Source organism: Eleutherodactylus coqui, chromosome 8, assembly GCF_035609145.1.
Source record: "Eleutherodactylus coqui strain aEleCoq1 chromosome 8, aEleCoq1.hap1, whole genome shotgun sequence".
Lineage (NCBI taxonomy): Eukaryota > Metazoa > Chordata > Amphibia > Anura > Eleutherodactylidae > Eleutherodactylus > Eleutherodactylus coqui.
The window spans coordinates 107,011,829-107,031,169 of NC_089844.1; the positions used below are offsets into that span (position 1 = coordinate 107,011,829).

The following is a 19,341-nucleotide window of genomic DNA, read 5'->3' on the forward strand; positions in this document are numbered from 1 at the left end:
CTTCCGCAGATATCGTCTCCTTCCACCTCCGTATTCCCGCCTGCACTCTATCACGTCGTAGTCTGTTCTGTCTCTAACAGCTCTTGCTTTACGGCGCAAACTAATTACCCACAAGCCTCTCCTTAATGCTTTCTGTGTGACTCCTCCTCACAGTTTTGTCCCAGTCACATGACCCGCGTGGCCGCACGCCCCCTGACGTATAGGGTGAGGGGCGTGGCTGAAATTGCTGAGCAAGTTTGGCACCAAAGCGATACCGTTCTCCACGTGACTCGGTGGACGGGAGCGGAGATGGAGGCGAGTAATGACGAGGTGAGGACATGCAGTGCAGGGGCAGCGTGTGAGCTCCCACGGAGAGCGTGCAGCACACGGGAAGCTTGTTGTCGCCTCCTGGGCTGTTCTTGTCAGAATTGTTCCATTATAAATAAAGCTTTATCGAGTCAAACTTTTCGAAAACGGCTATTAATGAGGCGGGAGTGTGCTGTAATGGAGGAAGAGCAGGCAGGATGCTCCCACTATAGAGCTGTGACTGTGTGGGGATACTTCATTATGCTGTTGCTTTCTGTAGCGCCTACATATTCTGCAGCGCTGTACAATATTAGTAAGAGGATCGGAGTCCCTGAGCAACAAGCATATGGCCGGCGGGCGGATGTTGTCTTCGGCTGTCCAGGATTCCTGGACTGCAGCGCTGACCGTGAGCCCCTCGCTGCCCCTGGACGGCAGCGCTGACCGTGAGCCCCTCGCTGCCCCTGGACGGCAGCGCTGACCGTGAGCCCCTCGCTGCCCCTGGACGGCAGCGCTGACCGTGAGCCCCTCGCTGCCCCTGGACGGCAGCGCTGACCGTGAGCCCCTCGCTGCCCCTGGACGGCAGCGCTGACCGTGAGCCCCTCGCTGCCCCTGGACGGCATTGTACACAGAATAATTAGCCGGGTCGTACAAAGCTGAGCGATAATCGTTGCGTGTAAATACAGACAGTAACTGAACGCGGTCCGATAACTTGTTCGCATCTTGTGGATTTTACGTAAAATCCTGACTGGTCGGCCCGTGTAGACAATCCGCCGTCCATCTGTGAGCCGCTGCCGGGTTATGGGGAACAGATACTACCGGGTGTTACCGCCTCGGTTTGGCGCTTGGGAGCGTACGTGTTTGGAGAACATATGCGGTTACACCCGTTGCGAAAGCGATCAGCAGCATCTGTGGCGCCGCTGCTCAGTAGAAGGGAACAGGATGGCTCCCCACATTCACGGTCACCCTGTTTTCTGCCGCTAGGACGGGCTATGTGGATGGCAGTACTATAAAGTAACTGTAGCACAATACAGTGCCCCGATGGTAACCAAAGGCTGCCGCACGTATTTTTCGGCAATGAGTTTTTGTGTATTCCACGCGAACCTCCCCGCTCTAACCTATGAGGCTACACACATGCGTCAGCGGTCCGCACCCTACGCTCATCCACTCTCATGGTTTGATAATTGGACATGCAATGTGCAGGCGGCATTTAGATGACACAGCCGCGTGCCCCTGGCCTTACAGCGCTCTGACACTGCCGCTACTCCTTCGCTCTCGGTCAGGCTGTTTAGACAGACCGTTGTTGACGCGTTCAATAAAAACGATTCAGTCTTTCACCTAGCGAACGTGAAAGACCGAACTACTGCTTTTTCTACTGAACACGCCGGAGATTGTTTTTAGTCTTTCAAAAAATTCCCGCGAGAAGCAAATGATTCTCATTCGTCGTTGAATCTTGTGTTGTTTTTTTTTTTTACTTTTGCTCGTTTGAACGATTATCGTTCCATCTAAAAGCACCCTTATAGCCCATTTACACGGACGAGCAGTCGGGCGTCCCAGTGATGCCGTGCTGTTACACAGGAGTCCTTCCATGTCGAGGTCTAATGCTCCCCACCTTCGTATCTCAGATTTTGTTCAAATGTTACGCGTTACATGCCCATGGTATCAAAAGGAGTTTCCCAAAGTTTTAGGTTCTTGCATCTAATTGGTCCTGAGTAGAGATGAGCGAACCTACTCGGCCAATGCCTCTTTTTCACCCGAGCGCCGCGATTTTCGAGTACTTCCATACTCGGGCGAAAAGATTCAGGGGGCGCCGTGGGTGAGTGGGGGGTTGCAGCGGGGAGTGGGGGGGAGAGAGAGAGGGCTCCCCCCTGTTCCCCGCTGCTACCCCCCGCTCCGCCACGCCGCGCCCACCCCCCCCCCCCGAATCTTTTCACCCAAGTACAGAAGTACTCGAAAATCGTGGTGCTCGATCGAGTAATTACTCGAAACGAGTAGGATTGCTCATCTCTAGTCCTGAGTTTAGACTCCCCTATTTAAGTGCGCACAACAATGAATAAAATGGCTTTTTTTTAGCCATTTATACATTTGGAACGACGTGATCATAAAAACTAAAAATCGGAGGTCCTGCACAACTTTTTATGCCAAGTTTAATGGTACATCATGAACTTTTCTGGTTCCAAAGCTAAGCTTGAAAACTGCTCGAAGGGAACCTGAAAACCTGTCATTCCCTGCAGAAAGAAATTTGGGCCACTGTAGCAGCTCTCCAAAAGGTGCTGCAAACCTGCTATTTGTACCATGTGTTATACCAGTGCTAGTCACTATTCTGGGGAATGTTCAGTTGACCAAACTCCCATACTTTGACAGAAATTATAACCACACCATAGGTGGCATTGCAAAATGAAAACTTACTGATCTAATAGAGAAAAATTCTCTTTTACATAGTATCAGTAAGAGAAAAATTTAAGCTGACTCTTTTTTTTCAATAAGTTTTGTAAACAATTCCATATTTAATGGATGGCTGTGAAGTGTCTGTAGATCTTCAGGAGATGAAAATTTACCAGAATAGGGAGCCTTTTGAAAGGTTTAAAGTTCTAGCGATCATTTTGCATAAAGTACTAATGGGCACTGATGCCCATTAATACTTTATCAGCTTCATTTGCGTGTAAATTAGCCTTCAAGAGCTGCTTGCGGAATGCAGTAGGTGGTCTGAGCTCTGCCATCAGCTCCTTTGTTCTCACATGGGCTAACAGCATGAATACAATGTAATAAGCTGCTCCCGTGGAGAACACAACTTGCGGTCTGTTTTCTCACACAGGCTGCAGAGAGAATACAATGTTATCTCTAGCTCCCTTGGAGAACACAGCTTGTGGTCTGAAGGATGGTTTTTAAACTCGCCTAAAAATCATAATTCAGCTGAAAAGTGCACGATGATGGCATTTACACGCAACGATTATCACTCATATGCCATCGTTTTAACAAATTTTGAGTGATAATCATTGTGTGTAAACGGGCTTTTAATCAGTAATACAAAGATAAGACACTTGATATAATTTATTACAGAAAAATGCCTTTCTCCCCTTATTAGACTTCTCCCGGTTCCCCCCCCCCCCCCCCCCCGCACTGATTATTCTTAATTCACCAATACATTCCTTTTCAGTGAAGCAGAGATAAAGGCAAATTATTTTATTGAGGGATCAGGTTACAGCTGTTCCTCATAGAAGTCTATAGAGGGGAGAGGAGGATGAGTGAGCAGCTGCAGAGGGCTACACACACAAGTGGTTTCTGTATCTAGTATTTGACTATCTCACCCCAATGTAGGATTCACATCTCAAAGAGAGAGTAGAATCTTCTCTGTGTATGTCAGAGATAGGTAGGAGAGCAGTATCTCCTTTGTGTGCTGTGTATGGGAGGCAGTACAGCAGCCAGTCTACACCCCTCCTGGAGCTGAGTTCAGAGAAAACTGGTAATTGGAGATGAAACTTACAAAAGAAAAAAAAATAGAGATAAATACAAGATAGAAGTCACATAATCAGAAGTATTCCTCATGTACACGCATGGCAGCTTATTCTGAAAAGTCACCTGCAACAACAGAGGTACTCTTTAAATGTTGTCACTGAGGGCGTCCAACTCCATCTGTCCCAGTAGAAGTGGATACAGATCACCCCCTACTGGCCAGAGAAAACAAACTATGGCTGTTATGGAGTACTAGAGGAGAGGGAGGTATAACTGACACTAAAAAGAAAAGCTGTATTTGAACTGTTGTTTATGTTGTTAGCCGCTTAGACCTCATTCACACAACCGTGGTTTACACGCCGCTACTGCAGCATGTAAACCACGCTTCTATAGCAATCAATAGGTTGCTATGGAAGTGCTCACATGGACCTTTTTTACCACTCAGAATGTGCGTTGGTAAAAAATAGGACAGCGAGGGCTGACTCGCCTGTCAGCTCTGTGCTGCGGCGCTGTTCAGGGTGCTGACCACAGACTCCTATGAGAGCCGTGGCAACACTCTGCCTGCAATACGGACATGTGAGCGGGCTGCTCCATGGAGCAGCTCATTCACCGCAAAATTCCTGCATGTTAGCAGCGTGGCTTACATGCTGCTGTAGCAGCATGCAAACCATGCTCGTGTGAACAAAACATCGTTCCTCCTTCTATCAGCTTTTTTCGCAGTCCAGCTTTCACATCCATACATGGCTATGGGAGAAATGATGGTTTGTGCTATCCTGCGTTTAGTTGCTATACTGATATCCCTACTTTTCCAGATTTTGTCCATGTTTAGTATCGCGCTTCTCCCCAATGCTATCCTACGTTTTATCTCTAGCATAGGTTCTGCAGCCTGGTCAATTTTTTTGAACCAAGGAAGATGAAGTCTCGCACATATTCTACAGCCTTGTTGTCGATTTTTATTTGAATTTGGCAATTTTTTGAAGTCATAATTTTTTTCGAACTACTGGGGTGCAAATAAATCACCTTCTTATTATCATTACAGCAAGGATTACAATGAAAGATAACATGCTCATGTAGATAACACAGGATTTACCGTTCACAATAGGTGATGGTCACAGTTTACCACCTCCCCTTCCCTGCACAATGACCTTTGCACAGGTCACAGAAGGTGCGGACAACACTTTTCATATTGAAGTCAATGAACATGTCCAGACAGCAGGTTCCTACAGTCTATGTGGCTGCTGTAAAGCACATGTCTTAATGTTATTAAAAGGGACCCTTGGTTTCAGGACAAAATTATGCCCTAAGACTGAAGGGTGGGGGGATCTTTAGACTATCAAAGCATCTATAGTGCACTAATACTGTTAGGACTACTAATGCACTGTGGATACTCTTTGATTGGCCAGTGTTGCTCACATGATCAGTGCTGGCCAATCAGAGTATTTCACAGCGTCTATTAGATTACTAGAAAATAGCCCAGCTCTCCACCTCGCAGCAACATGATGGCACCCTGTTCTCCCCCCCCCCCCTAATCACAATAATTGGTGCCAGGGATTGGCACACATCCCTCCCCCTCCTGCTTACATGTCATTAGTGCTGAAATAAGCCCTGATAAGTTTACAGCTCCTTCCTGGCGGTGTGTTGTCGGGCGGCTCTTACACTACATGCAGAGGGAAGAGCTTTTTTCAATGTGGCGGCAGGACTATAATTGCCAATGGCAACAAGACTGAAAAAATGTCATTACTGTATTTGCAAAAACCAGAAGCGCACTATATATACTACATACAAGGGTGGGTTTACATCTGTGGCGGAACATCCGGCCGGAGGTTTCGTCGCGCATGCGGGGGAAAATACCGGAAGAAAAAGCGCTGTATGCAACGCTCTTTCTTCCGTCCAAAAGACAGGAAGCTGATTGAAGTATATGGCATACTTGTCACAGATACATGAAAAATATTAGTCAAAAAGTATTCTTTTTTTGGTATGCTGTGAAATTCATGTATACAGATCAAATAAAATCAAAGGAACACTTAAATTTCAGACCAGATCTCAATGAACAAAAGACATGCTCGGTGTAAACCTGCTCTATGAAGAGGATGGGCCGCCATTGGCGGACCTACCAACTCTGGCGTCCTCTGGTGACTGCCAATTGAGCTGCATGGTGCTGGGTTGTTCACACAGGTCTCACTGCAGGACGTCGGACCCTCATGGAGTCTTTCTGACACTTTAGTAAGAGACATGCAGACCAGACTAGAGGTCATTTTGTTGGACTCTTCCAGCGCTGCTCCTGTTCCTCCTTGCACACAGGAGCAGATACCAGTCCTGATGCTGAGCTGGTGCCCTTCTAAAGCTCTGTTCAGCTCGCCTCCTGTAATGGCCCATGTCCTGGTATCTGCTAGGAGCACGCGATGTGAGGTCTCCCATTGAAAACAGGAGAAACTGTGTGATTCTCGCATTCGTAAGGAATTCACGTTTTGGGGAGTGCGATATAATGCCGTGAATCGTGCCCCGATATCGTGCTCACCTGTGTGAAATTAGCCTGAAAGTTATAATTTTTCATAAGTGGTAAAAACTGAAAATGGGGGGAAAAAAGGGCAGCGCCATTAAGGGGTTGTACCGGAATTTCAAGTTGTTCCCTATCCACAGAATGGGGGATAGCTCGTTGAATGGTGGGGGTCTTGGCACTGAGGCCCCAATCGATCCTGAGAACGGGGGTCCTGTATCCACCTGTTCTTGTCAGCACTGGGAGGCTTTTTCCACCTGCAGCCATGAACAGTCGACGCTCCATTCATTTAATGGGGCTGACAAACATTCAATCACTGACCAATCGTCTATCTCCGCAGTCAATCTTCTCCTGACCGCAGGGTTGCGGTACGCCTGCAGTGAGGAATACAGGGGGCAGGCTTCTCAGGATTGGTGGGGGGTTCTCAGCAAGTTATCCTCCATTGAAAGGATGGGTGATGACTTGTAATTCTGGTTCAACCCCCTTATAGTAGAGCAATCTAGTGCTTGTGTGGATCTATATAATATTATAAATGCAGAAGTAACTGTTACCTCTTCACGGCTAAATTGGCAGGGAGGTAGCTGCATCTCGAGGAAGGACATAGGTTACGTTTTATCCCCCAAAGTTCTCTAGGGAGCGCGACAAGACAGATTTATTTGGTGATGCGCACCTCTGCTGGTGTGATGCCATGTGGGAGGCGGAGGGGAAGGATGTGCACATCATAAGCTGTGCCTACACAAATGGGCAGACACGTGGGGGCAGATGTCGTTGCCACACGTATGCAATTATTAAGTGCAGCGGAGGGGAAGGGGGTACCCGTCATAAGCTAAGCCTCCCCAAACAGGCAGGCATCGTTAATGCACATATGCGCAGTTGAGAGGACACCGTTCTGTCGCTGTGGCAATGACGTGGCTCCTGCAGCCATTCTACAATGATGATTACAGAATGGCCACGGGACGGACGGCTTCCATTGACTTCAATGGAAGCCGGCTGTGCGTAGCCCACACAAAATTGCAGCATGCTGCATTCTCTACCCGTGAGCGGACCATTGCAATCTATTTCTGCTCGTGGGCAGGAAATCGCGTTCCTCATAGCATGCTATTGGTTGGATTTGCTACAGAATCCCGCTCCGGAATTCGCAATGCGAGTCCGCCCGTGTGCAGGAGGCCTTAGTGTCTGACTTGGGATTAGTGGAATTGCTGAGTGCATCTTTCCTTATTTTATTTGCATTTGTTTTTGTGTCTTATATCATATGTAGTAATCTTTTAGCTTATACATTGTGCTACATTGTCTTTTTTCCTAGCAGTTAAATACATTGTATTGCAGGGTTATATTGTTAAACATTGTTACTGCTTGTGGGTTTCAGCCTCCATTGCACTGCATAGGTGATTAATTAGGGGTGGGGTTACAGAGTCTAATAAAATACATCTGTGGAACTTCCTGTGTCCTTTCCAAACAGAGGAGAAGCAGGAGTACTACAAGTGAGTGTGCTAAAGTGTGACGTGAAGGGGGCATAGCTCAGTGCAGGAGCATTCAGGGCAGAGCGGGAGGACCCTGGTGCGCCCTTAAAGCACCAGCTTTGCATCATCTACGTCTAGAGGAAAGCAGGTTTCTACACAACATAGATTGGGATATTGTAAGAGCAGTGAGACTGTGGAACCCTCTGCCTGAAGAGGTGATGATGGCAAACTCGATATAAGAGGGGTCTGGGCATCTTTCTTGAGCATCACAGTATTTTATATTCATTACTTCAGAAGGGTCTGTGATCCAGAGATTATTCCGATTATCAGATTGGAGTCGGAAAATAATTTTTTTCCCCCTAAATGGGGAAAGTTGGCTTCTGCCTCATTGGTGTTTTTTGCCTTCCTCTGGATCAACATTGCGGCAAGTCGAGGTGGGTGGGGGTGTAATAGGCTGAACTGGAATGACATACGTCTTTTTTTTTTTTTTTTGTCCTAACATACTATGTCAGTATGGAAGAGCACTACCTCTGCAACCTGACTGGTCTACAGGTACCGCCTCATACTACCCGTAGTCACAAGGACACTAATAAAATGCAGAACTAGAGAAGACTCGGGAAGGATGATCTGTGATTGATTTACAGTAGCTTATGCTTCCTAACTGGACAGATTGATATCCCTGAAGCTTAAAGAGACTGTCAGCTACTTTGGGCCCTATAAGCTAAACGTATGGGATTAAAATAGCGGAGACCGGGGTTGTAGGGTTTATACTTGCCTTCCTCGCCGTTCCCCCGGTGTCAGTGCTTATACCTGCTGCTACAGTGTATTGTATAAACTAGAATGGGAGGACTACCTAGCACGCAGATCAGTGCACTACGGCGGCTGGTTTGAGCACAGACACCGGTAGAACGATGGGGAAGTTAAGTATGAAACCTACATCCCAGGACTCGGCAGGTCGGCTATTTGAGCCCTATAAAACTGAACTTATGGACTCAAAAGTAGCTGCTGCTCTCTTTAAGTGACTTGTTGTTCTACGGTGAAGCTCAAGGGTTCCCTTCATTTGTTTTTGAGCAGTATATAAAGCCATCGGAGTTCTTAGTAAACCTCTTTCTGCTGGTTTGTTGCAGTTGGCTGACAATTCCCATATGTGTTGTCGTACATCAGTAGCTCTGGTGTTCCAACGCTGCTTCTTTTTTCGGTCGGTGAAATCTATTTTAAGTATCACAGCAGCTGTCATCTTAATAACTCGCCAGCAGTATGTATAGATGTAGCTGGCTCCGTGCGGCAGCCCCCTGCCCGGTGGGGATGGACGGGACGGGCCCTGTGCAGGGGAACTACACACAGAGGTCGTAGAGGTGTAATTCCCATCCGTCATAAAGTCACGGCTTATCTTAGTTTATAGGAATGTCCCTTTAACATCCTTAAAGTGATCCTCCAGCCCTAGACAAACATAGATGGCCAAACCAGCTTCTACCTGATGCACGCTGTCTATTAGTATTCATCATTACGGCTCATTCACATGGGTGGATTTAGTTTACGCTTTAAAAAAATATATATACAGGGTATAAATATGCCCATGTGAATGAGGCATTAGTCTTAAGACACTCCACCTGCTTTGATTGACCAATGCTGCCCACAGGAGCCGTGCCGGCCGGTCAGATCCGCATGCAGTGTCTTATGGTCCATTTACAGGACTAACGAATTTGAGCGATACTCGTTCAGTGCAAATGCAAGAAAATGGCTCACTATTCGTTTGGAAGTTCTTTGCTGTCTTTCAGTCAACATGGAACTATCGCCGGCTTCTCGTTCCGTGTAAATGCTCCCCTCTCTGCACTTCACATAGAAGGTGAAGCCAGCAATCCAGCGGCGAAGTCTGCCTAAACACTTTGCTAACGACCTTAGCGGTGAAGTCGGCGCTCATCCAGTCGTCTATATTACTGTCAGCCCGTGTAAAAAGGCCATTAGACTACCAATGCCTATTAATGAAGTGTGCCTCGGGTAGTCAGAGAAGTGGTGCAGCCATCTTTTTGTTTGTTCATGACCAGAGGGTTGCTTTAACCCCTTCCTGACATACATGTGGCGCTATACATCCTAACTGCACATGCCCCATGCAGTTAGGACATATATAGCGGACCACAGCAAATGCTGTGTATGGAGTGGGCTCACAAGCCAAACCTGCTCCATACACAGCCAGCATCAGCGGAGTCTGATAGCCGACACCTGCCCACAACAGCCATGATCAGAGAGAACTCTGATCTTGCCTGTTAACCCTTTAAATGCCCCAATCAATTGGGATCTAAATGTCCTAAACAGCCTTGCTGTGATAAGACTATGGGTTATGTCATGGTAGTCCTGGGACTTCTGAAGGCCCCCCCCAGGACTGCCATGATTTAACCCTTTCCCATCCAATTTCCCTACCCCCTGCACACTCCCCAGCTTTTATTTTGGGCGAGAAGGTGCGTTGTGAATTCCTTAAAATTACTCAACAGAAATACATAAACATGAACTATAATTGTGTACAGTGTGTTATACATACATACGATAGCACATGTCAGAGCTTGCATCCTGTAACATACATATGCAGAAGAGAGCTTTGATGTCGGAGCTGTCTTCTGCGTAGTGTTAGAAACGTGTCAGACCTCGACAGAAGTGAGCTATGCAGGGAAATCTCAATATCGGATGAGGTCTGACACTGCATTGGAAAGAGGGATTTGGTTTAGGGGATGTGGTATGCTTCCCTGAAGAGGTGCATTTTTAGAGCACGCCTGAAGTTTAGTGTGTCAGTGATTGCCCGGATAGTTCTGGGTAGTGCGTTCCTGAGGACTGGTGCTGCTCCAAGAAGTCTTGGAGGCAGGAGTGAGAGGTTTGAGTTAAGGGGGCACTTAATCTCATTTCGTGAGCGGAGAGCGTGGGCTGGGTGGTGGATTGAGATGTGGGAGGCAATGTAAGGCGGGCCGGTGCTGTGGAGGGCTTTGTGAATGAGGGTAGTGAGTCTGAATTAAATTCTGATGGGCAGCCAGTGCAGTGACCGGTACAGGGCAGAGGTGTCCGAGTAGCGGCTGGATTGGAGAGGGTAGAGTCTGGTACGGGGAAGGCCGATCAGCAACGAGTTGCAATAATCGAGCTGAGAGTGGATGAGGGCAACAGTAAGCGTTTTTAGCGTGTCCATGGTGAGAAAAGAGCGGATTCTTGTGATATTCTTGAGTGCAGGTGACATGTTTGGGCCAGAGGTTGGATGTAGGGGGTGAAGGAGAGATCAGTCGAATCTAACCCCAAGGCAGCGGGTGTGCTGGGAGTTATGGTGCTACACACTGAGATAGAGATGTCAGGATGAGGTCGGTTAGTAGAAGGTGGAAACACCAGAAGGTCCGTTTTTGAGAGGTTCAGTTTTAGGCCACCTGCAGACGGCCAGGTTGGATCCCACTGTGAGAATTCTCACAGCAGAATGCAGGCCTGTGCCCCTGCACAGCCCTGCGGTTTACCCGCTCTCGGCGTCTCCTCTGCGCTGTGTGCCATCTGCCGCCCAGCTGGCACATGAGCAGAGAGGAGCCGGCCCGTCACCACTGACAATTCTGCGCGTCCCTCTGTGAGACCCGCACAGAAATAGAACATGCCGGGATTTGTTTTCCACGTGTTGTTTTCACGCAGACAAATCACGGACGTCTGCCTAGGATTGCGTTATCTAATGCAATACTATGCAGGCGGGCACGAGTGGAAATTCTGCATGAAATCCCAACGTGGAATTTCCGCCCGTGTGCAGGGGGCCTTAGGTAGAGAGAGGACATAGTTTTAGAGACAGCGGACAGACAGTCGGTGGTGTTTGGGAGGAATGGTGCTGTCATGGCACAGCAGGTGGTGTATAACTGGGTTACACTTAGATTGTTTTCGTACATTGCGGACTTGGTGCAGAATTAAAATCCACCCCAGAATCTGCACTGCTTGGTGTGAATTTTGACATGGATCTACAAATAGACTTCAGTTGAAAGTGTGAAATCTGCAGCAAAATGCGGACCAAATGGTGGGTGGTAATCCGCTCTAAAAAAAATCTACAGCGACTCCTCCATGTGAACGCACCCTTAATGCTAAATATGTGGAGTATTACACTGTGAAAATGTACTAGATATTTGTTATTTCTTCTAGGACTTCGCAATGTCACCTAGAAATGGGTCAGTGAAAAAAAAATTCCGAGCCAGAAAAACCATGACTGCAAGCTGCCGAGAGCAACTGGCCACACTCAAACTAAAAAATTCTTCAAAAAGTAAAAAAACAGGTAAAGAACCCCCTAACAAAACTGTTCAGCCGCCTGAATTGATCTGTGAGACAAACTTTACTGCACAAGATAACGCTGTGGCTAAACTGAATAAGAGCCAGGGTGTGTTCCCCAACGGACTGAAGGTGTCTATAGAGGTGTCACAAGTGGACTCTGGGATTAACATTGGATGCTCCTATAACGAAACCTGGGAAGGGATTTCCAAAAAATCCGAAGATGTCCCTTTCTCTCACACAACGCATTTTGTAGTTCGTGATTTCAACAATGCTGCAACAGAAGATGACGTTACTGGTTCAGATCAAGTCCCTTCACCTGCTAATGAGGAAAGTCAGGCCATGAGCGAGGATATGTTACACACTGCCGAGAGTACGCATGTGCAGGAGGGTGCAGGAGCGGGGTGTGAACAGACAGGTATCGAATGCAGCACCATTTCTGAAAACTTGAATGCATCAATAACTGTAAAAATAATCGAAGACCAGAGCTATAAGAAGACTTTATGCACTGATGACGTGACACCAACCCTACCTTCAGATACAGACATTGCTGACGTTTCCAAAAATGAGCTTGATCCCTCTAATTGTGTTACTGATGGTCCTAAAGTACTTAATACCCCGTCAACTTTGAGTGCAATCTCTGATCCAGAATATGATGATGATGCTGTCGGTAAGTCTAGTTGTGGGCTCTGATGTGCATGCATAATGCAATACAGTAATCCCCCAAGTTAAATATTACAGGTATGTAACACTTGTATTACTGGAGTGCAGGCACTGATTGGCTAGTATGGTAGGGTGCAAACATTTTAGGCAGGTGTTCAAAAGATGCTGCAAAGTAGGAATGCTTTCAAAAATAGAATTAAGTTTATTTTTGTCAATTGAAATGCCAAGTGAATAAGCAAAAGAAAAATCTAAATCGAATCAATATTTGGTGTAACCAGCCTTTGCCTGTCATTTCTCCAAATACACTTGCACATAGTTTTTGAAGGAACTGAGCAAGGAGGTTGTTCTAAACATCTTGCAGAGCTAACCATAGATCTGTGGATGTCGGCTTGCTCCAATCCTATCTCTTCATGTAATCCCAGACAGGCTGGATAAGATCAGGGCTCTGTGGGGCCAGATGTATCTTTCATCTGCTGCCCTGCGTTATTGGCCGATCACTGTATCTGCAGACCTCAGCGTTGCTTGTTTCTTTGTGCTTCTTCAAAAGAGCTTGAACAGCACATCTTAAAATCATAGTGCTTTGAAATCTTGTGAGAAAGGAAAGGGGTGGCGCAAACCCAATGGTATCCGATACCCAATATCCGAGGCTCATGTCTCAGATGAGCATCTAGAACCCAAAAGCCTTAGAGAGGCTTGCAAAAATCAGATAGATAATGGAGCTGCTACCAACCAGAAAGTCCCACCAATGGTGAGCATGCTAGATATGTGAGGACCAAAAAAAAAAAAAATTGGTATCTTGGTGCAACTCGCCAATAAGGATAGGGCGTAATATCTAACTTCTTTTTTATTAAATGGATTAAAAACCAGCCTAAAGTGCGTTTTTTTTTTTTTTCGGGGTACACCCCCTTCATCAGTCAAGCTGGGTAGGAATAATGTGCAAAAATCAGATAATGGAATGGTTGTAACACACAGTAGTTGTATTGCCAGAGTAGAGGGAGATTTAAAGAGGGGGGGGGGTGAACAAAAAAGGATAGAAATAAAATGTAACTGAAAAGTAATATGAACAAGTAAATAATATAAGGAAATGAATGGCTGAATGAAGAGTGAATAATGAATACAACGGCAGGACATAGCAAATATATAAAGTAAAACTGACAACTAATATAAAAATAGGGATCAGAGGACGGTACAGTAAGATTGTCATCGAAGCAGGCTTTGGGTAATATATTGGCATGAGGTTGAATATTACAATAGAATAAACCGTAATGAAATGTTATTAAAGGGCGATATACTAAAAATACACGAGGAATAGGATGAGCGTAAATAGAACATATACAGAAACATAAAATCTATCATCTGAAGGTAAAAAGCAAATTAAATCTATTGGCAGAAGTCTATAAACCGGTGGGCAGCAAATGGTTGTATATAAAAAATGCATACATATACACACATATATAGCCACACAGGGATCTTTAACAGGAAAATGGGGGTTGAGTATATTGTGCTTATGTAAGCATATGGGGCATGTGTACACATGCATGCACATGAGCAGACACACTCACATCCGCACACACATGCAGGGCTAGATTAAAGTAAATGGTATGTCATGCATTAGTCTGGACATGGGAAAGTGAGTATCATGGAAGAGCTTACCATCACTCTTGGGACTGAAGGAATATGGATCGCAAAAGTGCTGCTGTGAAAACTTTTTGCTTGGGAAAGACCTTGTTGATACAGTTTAACTATCTTGTGTCTTGTTGCGGTGCTCAGTCTTGTCATGCTGCATGACTGTCTTCCACAACCTCACCTTTGTAGCAGAGTTTGGCTATTTCTCACCCAGATTTAAGCCTCCTACACTGTTTGTTAATAACGGTTTCAACCTACATGGGATAACAATGAGCAATATCATTTTGTTTGGTGTAATTAATTATACACCTGACTAGAATCCTACAAAATCTTTGCTTAAAGGGGTTGTCCCGCGAAACAAAGTGGGGGTATACACTTCTGTATGGCCATATTAATGCACTTTGTAATGTACATTGTGCATTAATTATGAGCCATACAGAAGTTATTCACTTACCTGTTCCGTTGCTGGCGTCCCCGTCTCCATGGTGCCGTCTAATCTTCAGCGTCTAATCGCCCGATTAGACGCGCTTGCGCAGTCCGGTCTTCTCCCTTCTGAATGGGGTCGCTCGTGCCGGAGAGCGGCTCCTCGTAGCTCCGCCCCGTCACGTGTGCCGATTCCAGCCAATCAGGAGGCTGGAATCGGCAATGGACCGCACAGAAGACCTGCGGTCCACCGAGGGTGAAGATCCCAGCGGCCATCTTCACAAGGTAAATCAGAAGTCGCCGGAGTGCGGGGATTCAGGTAAGTACTGGACGTTTTTTTTTTTTTTTTTTTTATGCCTGCATCGGGTTTGTCTCGCGCCGAACAGGGGGGCTATTGAAAAAAAAAAAAAACCCGTTTCGGCGCGGGACAACCCCTTTAAGGCCAAGCTCAGACAGCCGTAATACACTGCGTGCAGCCCGCGGTGAGTATGCAGTGACATTGCATACTTGCACATTGCCAATCGTCATGTGCTATCTTGGAGTGTATGCATGCACAATAGGCACCAAGATAGACCATGCTGCGATTTTGCTTGTGTTTTCCGTGCGATTCGCGTGAATGACAACCTGCCCGCCTATGGGAGACTGGTACAGTTTATTCCCCGTGCAAAACCCTCGGGCAGAGTAGAGTATACCAACACAGTCGTGTGAGACAGCCTTAAGCGTACCTAAAAGAATTGATGCAGTTTTGATGGCAAAGGGCCGTCACGCCTAATATTGATCTGATTTAGATTTCGCTTTGCATTTTCTTCATTGACATAAATAAACTATTAACACTTCTATTTTTGAAAACATTCTTACTTTGCAAAAGTTTTAGGCAGGTGTGGAAAAATATTGCAGAGATCCGTAATAGCGCCTCTCTACAGAACAGTGTGGTACTACACGTCCTGTGACCGGACGAGCTGCTGCTTTGGTCCCCGCTCCATGTTATTCTTCTAGTGCTGGACGTGAAGAAGCTCCTGTCCTCTACATAGAAATTGATTAATGGCTTCCAGCAGCGGTTTCTGCCTTTTATACATAGCCATTACAGGTAAAGCAAGGCTTTTTAACTTCATTTTTTTTTCTTATTTTGGGATGACATGTTGGAGCTTTGGAACCAATTACTAGTTTCCCAAAGACTTGCGGTCTCAGGTTATACATTTTTCAACTGAGCAGTGGCTGTCCGGGAGCCAATTAATATTGTAACTTGGGGGACAACTGAATGACTTGTCATTGTAGTAGGTAATAGGAGCAGGTATTAGCGTTTGTGGTAGTACTTTATTGGTATGTTTGAGTATCAGGAAGTTTCCAGCACTGCATAGACCCATTTATGATCAGAGATATATTTTAATGGTGCAAAAAAAAAAAGTGTACAAGGTTAGTCGAGGAGTTTCGAACACTTTCCTTCTACACACTTTTAATGGCTGTGAAATCTCTGATTTATAAGTGGATCTATACATGCTGCAGATTTCTCATGATCTATAAACCTTTATGCACATTCATCTCCGATCGTACATGCAGAAGTAGTTTGGGCTGGAAATCTGATGTTCTTGCTTTTTTACTGCGTGTGCGCTGGGTCTGTTTCCTCACATACTTGCATGGAGCAAGCCACTTGCCCTCTGCATCTAGCCCCACGTATAAATTTAGAAGTATGTACATGTAGAAGAAACATATTGATATAGAAGAGCACAGCCGGGTGACTACCGCTGGCCGCTGCGATCAGTAAAGGGGCAAGAACGCTGAATCAGGATTGTAACTATTCTTAGGATCATTGGGGTCCAAGATGTTGGCCCATTAATGTTCTTAAAGCGGTTATCTGGGACATTTTGGATATTTTTTCTGTCGATTACCATATCCTCAGTACAGGTCATGAATAGGTGATTGGTGGGGGTCCACCGTTTAGGATCCCTGCCCAATCAGCTGATTCGTGGAGCCACTGTCCACTATAGACAGTGCAGGAAGCAGATTGCACAGGCCATAGTACAGCTGCCCAAGTCCGATCACTCTTACCATATCGCACAGGCCTGGGCTGGTATTGTAGGCACAGTTCCCATTGAATATGGAGCCGTGCCTGCAATACCAACCTGGGCCACTGCGCTGTCTGGACAGAAGTTCTGGGTATCAGCGGGGATCACAAGCTGCCGACATCATCCCATCATCTACAGAAAAAAATCAAAAAAGTTTCAGAAATCCCTTTAATGTGATGGCAATATGCTGTCACTTTATAAAACGGGAATCCAACTTTAACCCCTTCCCGCTGCAGGGCGTAAGTTTACGTCCTGGCAGCCTGGTACTTCCCGCAACAGGACGTAAACTTACGTCCTGGAGATAGCGCGGGATCACATATGATCCCGCGCTATCCTGCAGCGGGAGTCGGCTGTCAGTCACAGCCGGCGTCCCGCTGCAACAGCGGGGGGTCATCGGAGATGCCTCCCCCGCTGTTAACCCCTTCCCTGCCGCGATCTAAGTAGATCGCGGCAGAGAGAGACTTCACAGAGGCAGCGCGGCTCCCTCTGTGTCTCCGTCCGGAACTCGCGATGTGATCGCGAGAGCCCGGCCTGTTACCATGGCAACAGGACGCCAGACACTGGCGTCCTGTATTGCCTATGCCTATAATCGCTGTACAAGCGATAAGGCATGGCAGAGCAGTAGCTCTGCCATGCCTTATACCAGCGATCATCAGGGCAGTGGTTAAAGTCCCTCAGAGGGACACAAACAGTGTAAAAAAAACAAAGATTAAAAAAAATGTAAAAAAAGAGTAAAAAAAAACATTTTTTTAATGCTTTTTCTCAGATTAGCATTAAAAAAAAAACCACATATTTGGTATTGTCGCGTCCGTAACGACGTGTACAATAAGCTGCACATGCTTTTGACTGTGCACGGAAAAAAACGCTAAAAAAAATGCTAAAAAACTGAGGCAAAATGCTAATTTTTAGCATTTTGCCTCACTAAAAACGCAATAAAAGTGATCAAAAAAGCCGTATGTACCCCAAAATGGTACCAATAAAATCTACAGCTCGTCTCGCAAAAAATAAGGCCTCATAGAGTGCCGTACATCAAAAAATAAAAAAAAGTTACAGGACTTTGAATGCAGCAATTTAGAAAAAAAAAAATTAACCAGAAAAAGGGTTTTTATTGCAGAAAAGTGGGAAAACCTAAAAAAAATGTAAGACTTTTGGTATCGTTGTAACCATACCGGTCCGCAGAAAAAATGGAATGTCTCATTTATGCTGCATGAGTACCGCTGTAAAAAAAAAAAAAAAAAATCTATGGCAGAATTGATGCGTTTTCTCTCCCTGCTATCATTAAAAAAAAAAAAAAAAAAGTTTTACAATATAGTCTATGTACCCAAAAGTGGCACCAATAAAAACTACAGTTCGCCACGCAAAAAACAAGCCCTCATACGGCCGCGTCGACGGAAAAATAAAAAAGGTATGACTTTTGATAAACGGAGAAGAAAATCCGCCAAAAATTGTTGTCCTTAAGCCCAAAATAGGCCATGTCATGAAGGGGTTAACTAGTTGTATTGGAGTTGAAGAGCTCAAAGATCTGGTTTCTCAAACTTAAGATCAGTAGAGCTATGAACTGAGATGATGAGATACATAGCACTAGTAAGTGTATTTATCTATGCAGGTACCTAAATTAAAGGGGTATTCCCATCTCAGACATTTATGAGACATCCGCTGGACATGTCATAAATGGCTGATAGCTGTAGGTCCAAGAGCTGCGATTCCGATCTATCTTTACAGCTAAGGGTGATCACAGTGGTTATGGAAAGCACCGATCAAATGCTTTATACTTGCCCAGAATTATCCACAGAGGAGCATTGCAGGACAGCCATCGGACCGCCCTCTTTCCCAGCGGTGCTGCCTCTCTTAGGTCATATTCATTGTGTATTTATTGTGGCTTTGGCATGGACTTCACCTTTTGTATTGCGAAAGATGAAATTCTTGGTGAACTTAAAAAAAAAAAATCTGACACCTAGGACATGCTGAACTTTAAAAAATCGGCACATTGCCCTGAAAACCTTTCAGATTTAGGGCTTTCCTCAAAATGTTATCCATTACAGTTCTAATCCACACCAAAAACCCATAACAAATTGATGTGAACATACCCCCTTGGACGTGTGGCCGAAATTGTGGCCGTGATCATCATTGCTGCTTTTCTTTAATGTATAATGGCAAATTATTTTTGTTCTCCCGTGAAGGTGGCTGTGAAAAGAAAAGGGCTTGTTCAGAAAACGGGGATGTTCCTGCAGCAAAGCGTGCCAAAACTTCAAACAGTGTTCTATTAGATGAGGTATGCAAGTATTCATTACCACGAAGAAACGGTTTCGGGAATCATGGGAAAATGCTTTTTTAATTGGAGGGTAAATATTGGAATATGTAAGTACAACCTCTTCTCATTCATGTTAGCTGCTACATGAGCGGAGTCTTCAAAGTAAGTCTTACCTTTTCACCTCTGTGAAGTCAGCACCCCATCTTTCAAAAAAGTTAATTTTTTTTATAAGTTCTGGATGCACCCCAAAGAGTTCTAGAGTTCCCAATTAATTTTAGAAATAGTTCTAGCAAATTAGGCAAAAAAATCAACAAATGTATCTCTGCGGTGCTAACTTCCAAAAATGATATTACTAAATCA

At 45.5% G+C, this 19,341-nt stretch overlaps 1 protein-coding gene across 3 annotated transcripts in view; it reads left to right on the top strand.

The window, feature by feature from the left end:
- Positions 1-146: 146 nt before the first annotated feature.
- The window catches only part of ATF7IP2 (activating transcription factor 7 interacting protein 2), a 53,404-nt gene continuing 34,209 nt past the window's right edge, over positions 147-19,341 (top strand). Inside the window, exons 1-3 of one of the 3 annotated variants that reach the window (XM_066576169.1) lie at positions 147-309; positions 11,833-12,625; positions 18,911-19,002. In XM_066576169.1, the coding sequence (XP_066432266.1) occupies positions 169-309; positions 11,833-12,625; positions 18,911-19,002 (1,026 nt within the window). In that variant the 5' untranslated portion in view covers positions 147-168. Of the gene's footprint in view, positions 310-7,700; positions 7,714-7,790; positions 7,908-11,832; positions 12,626-18,910; positions 19,003-19,341 lie in introns of those variants that run through there. The other 2 variants (XM_066576170.1, XM_066576171.1) reach the window with 2 other exon arrangements.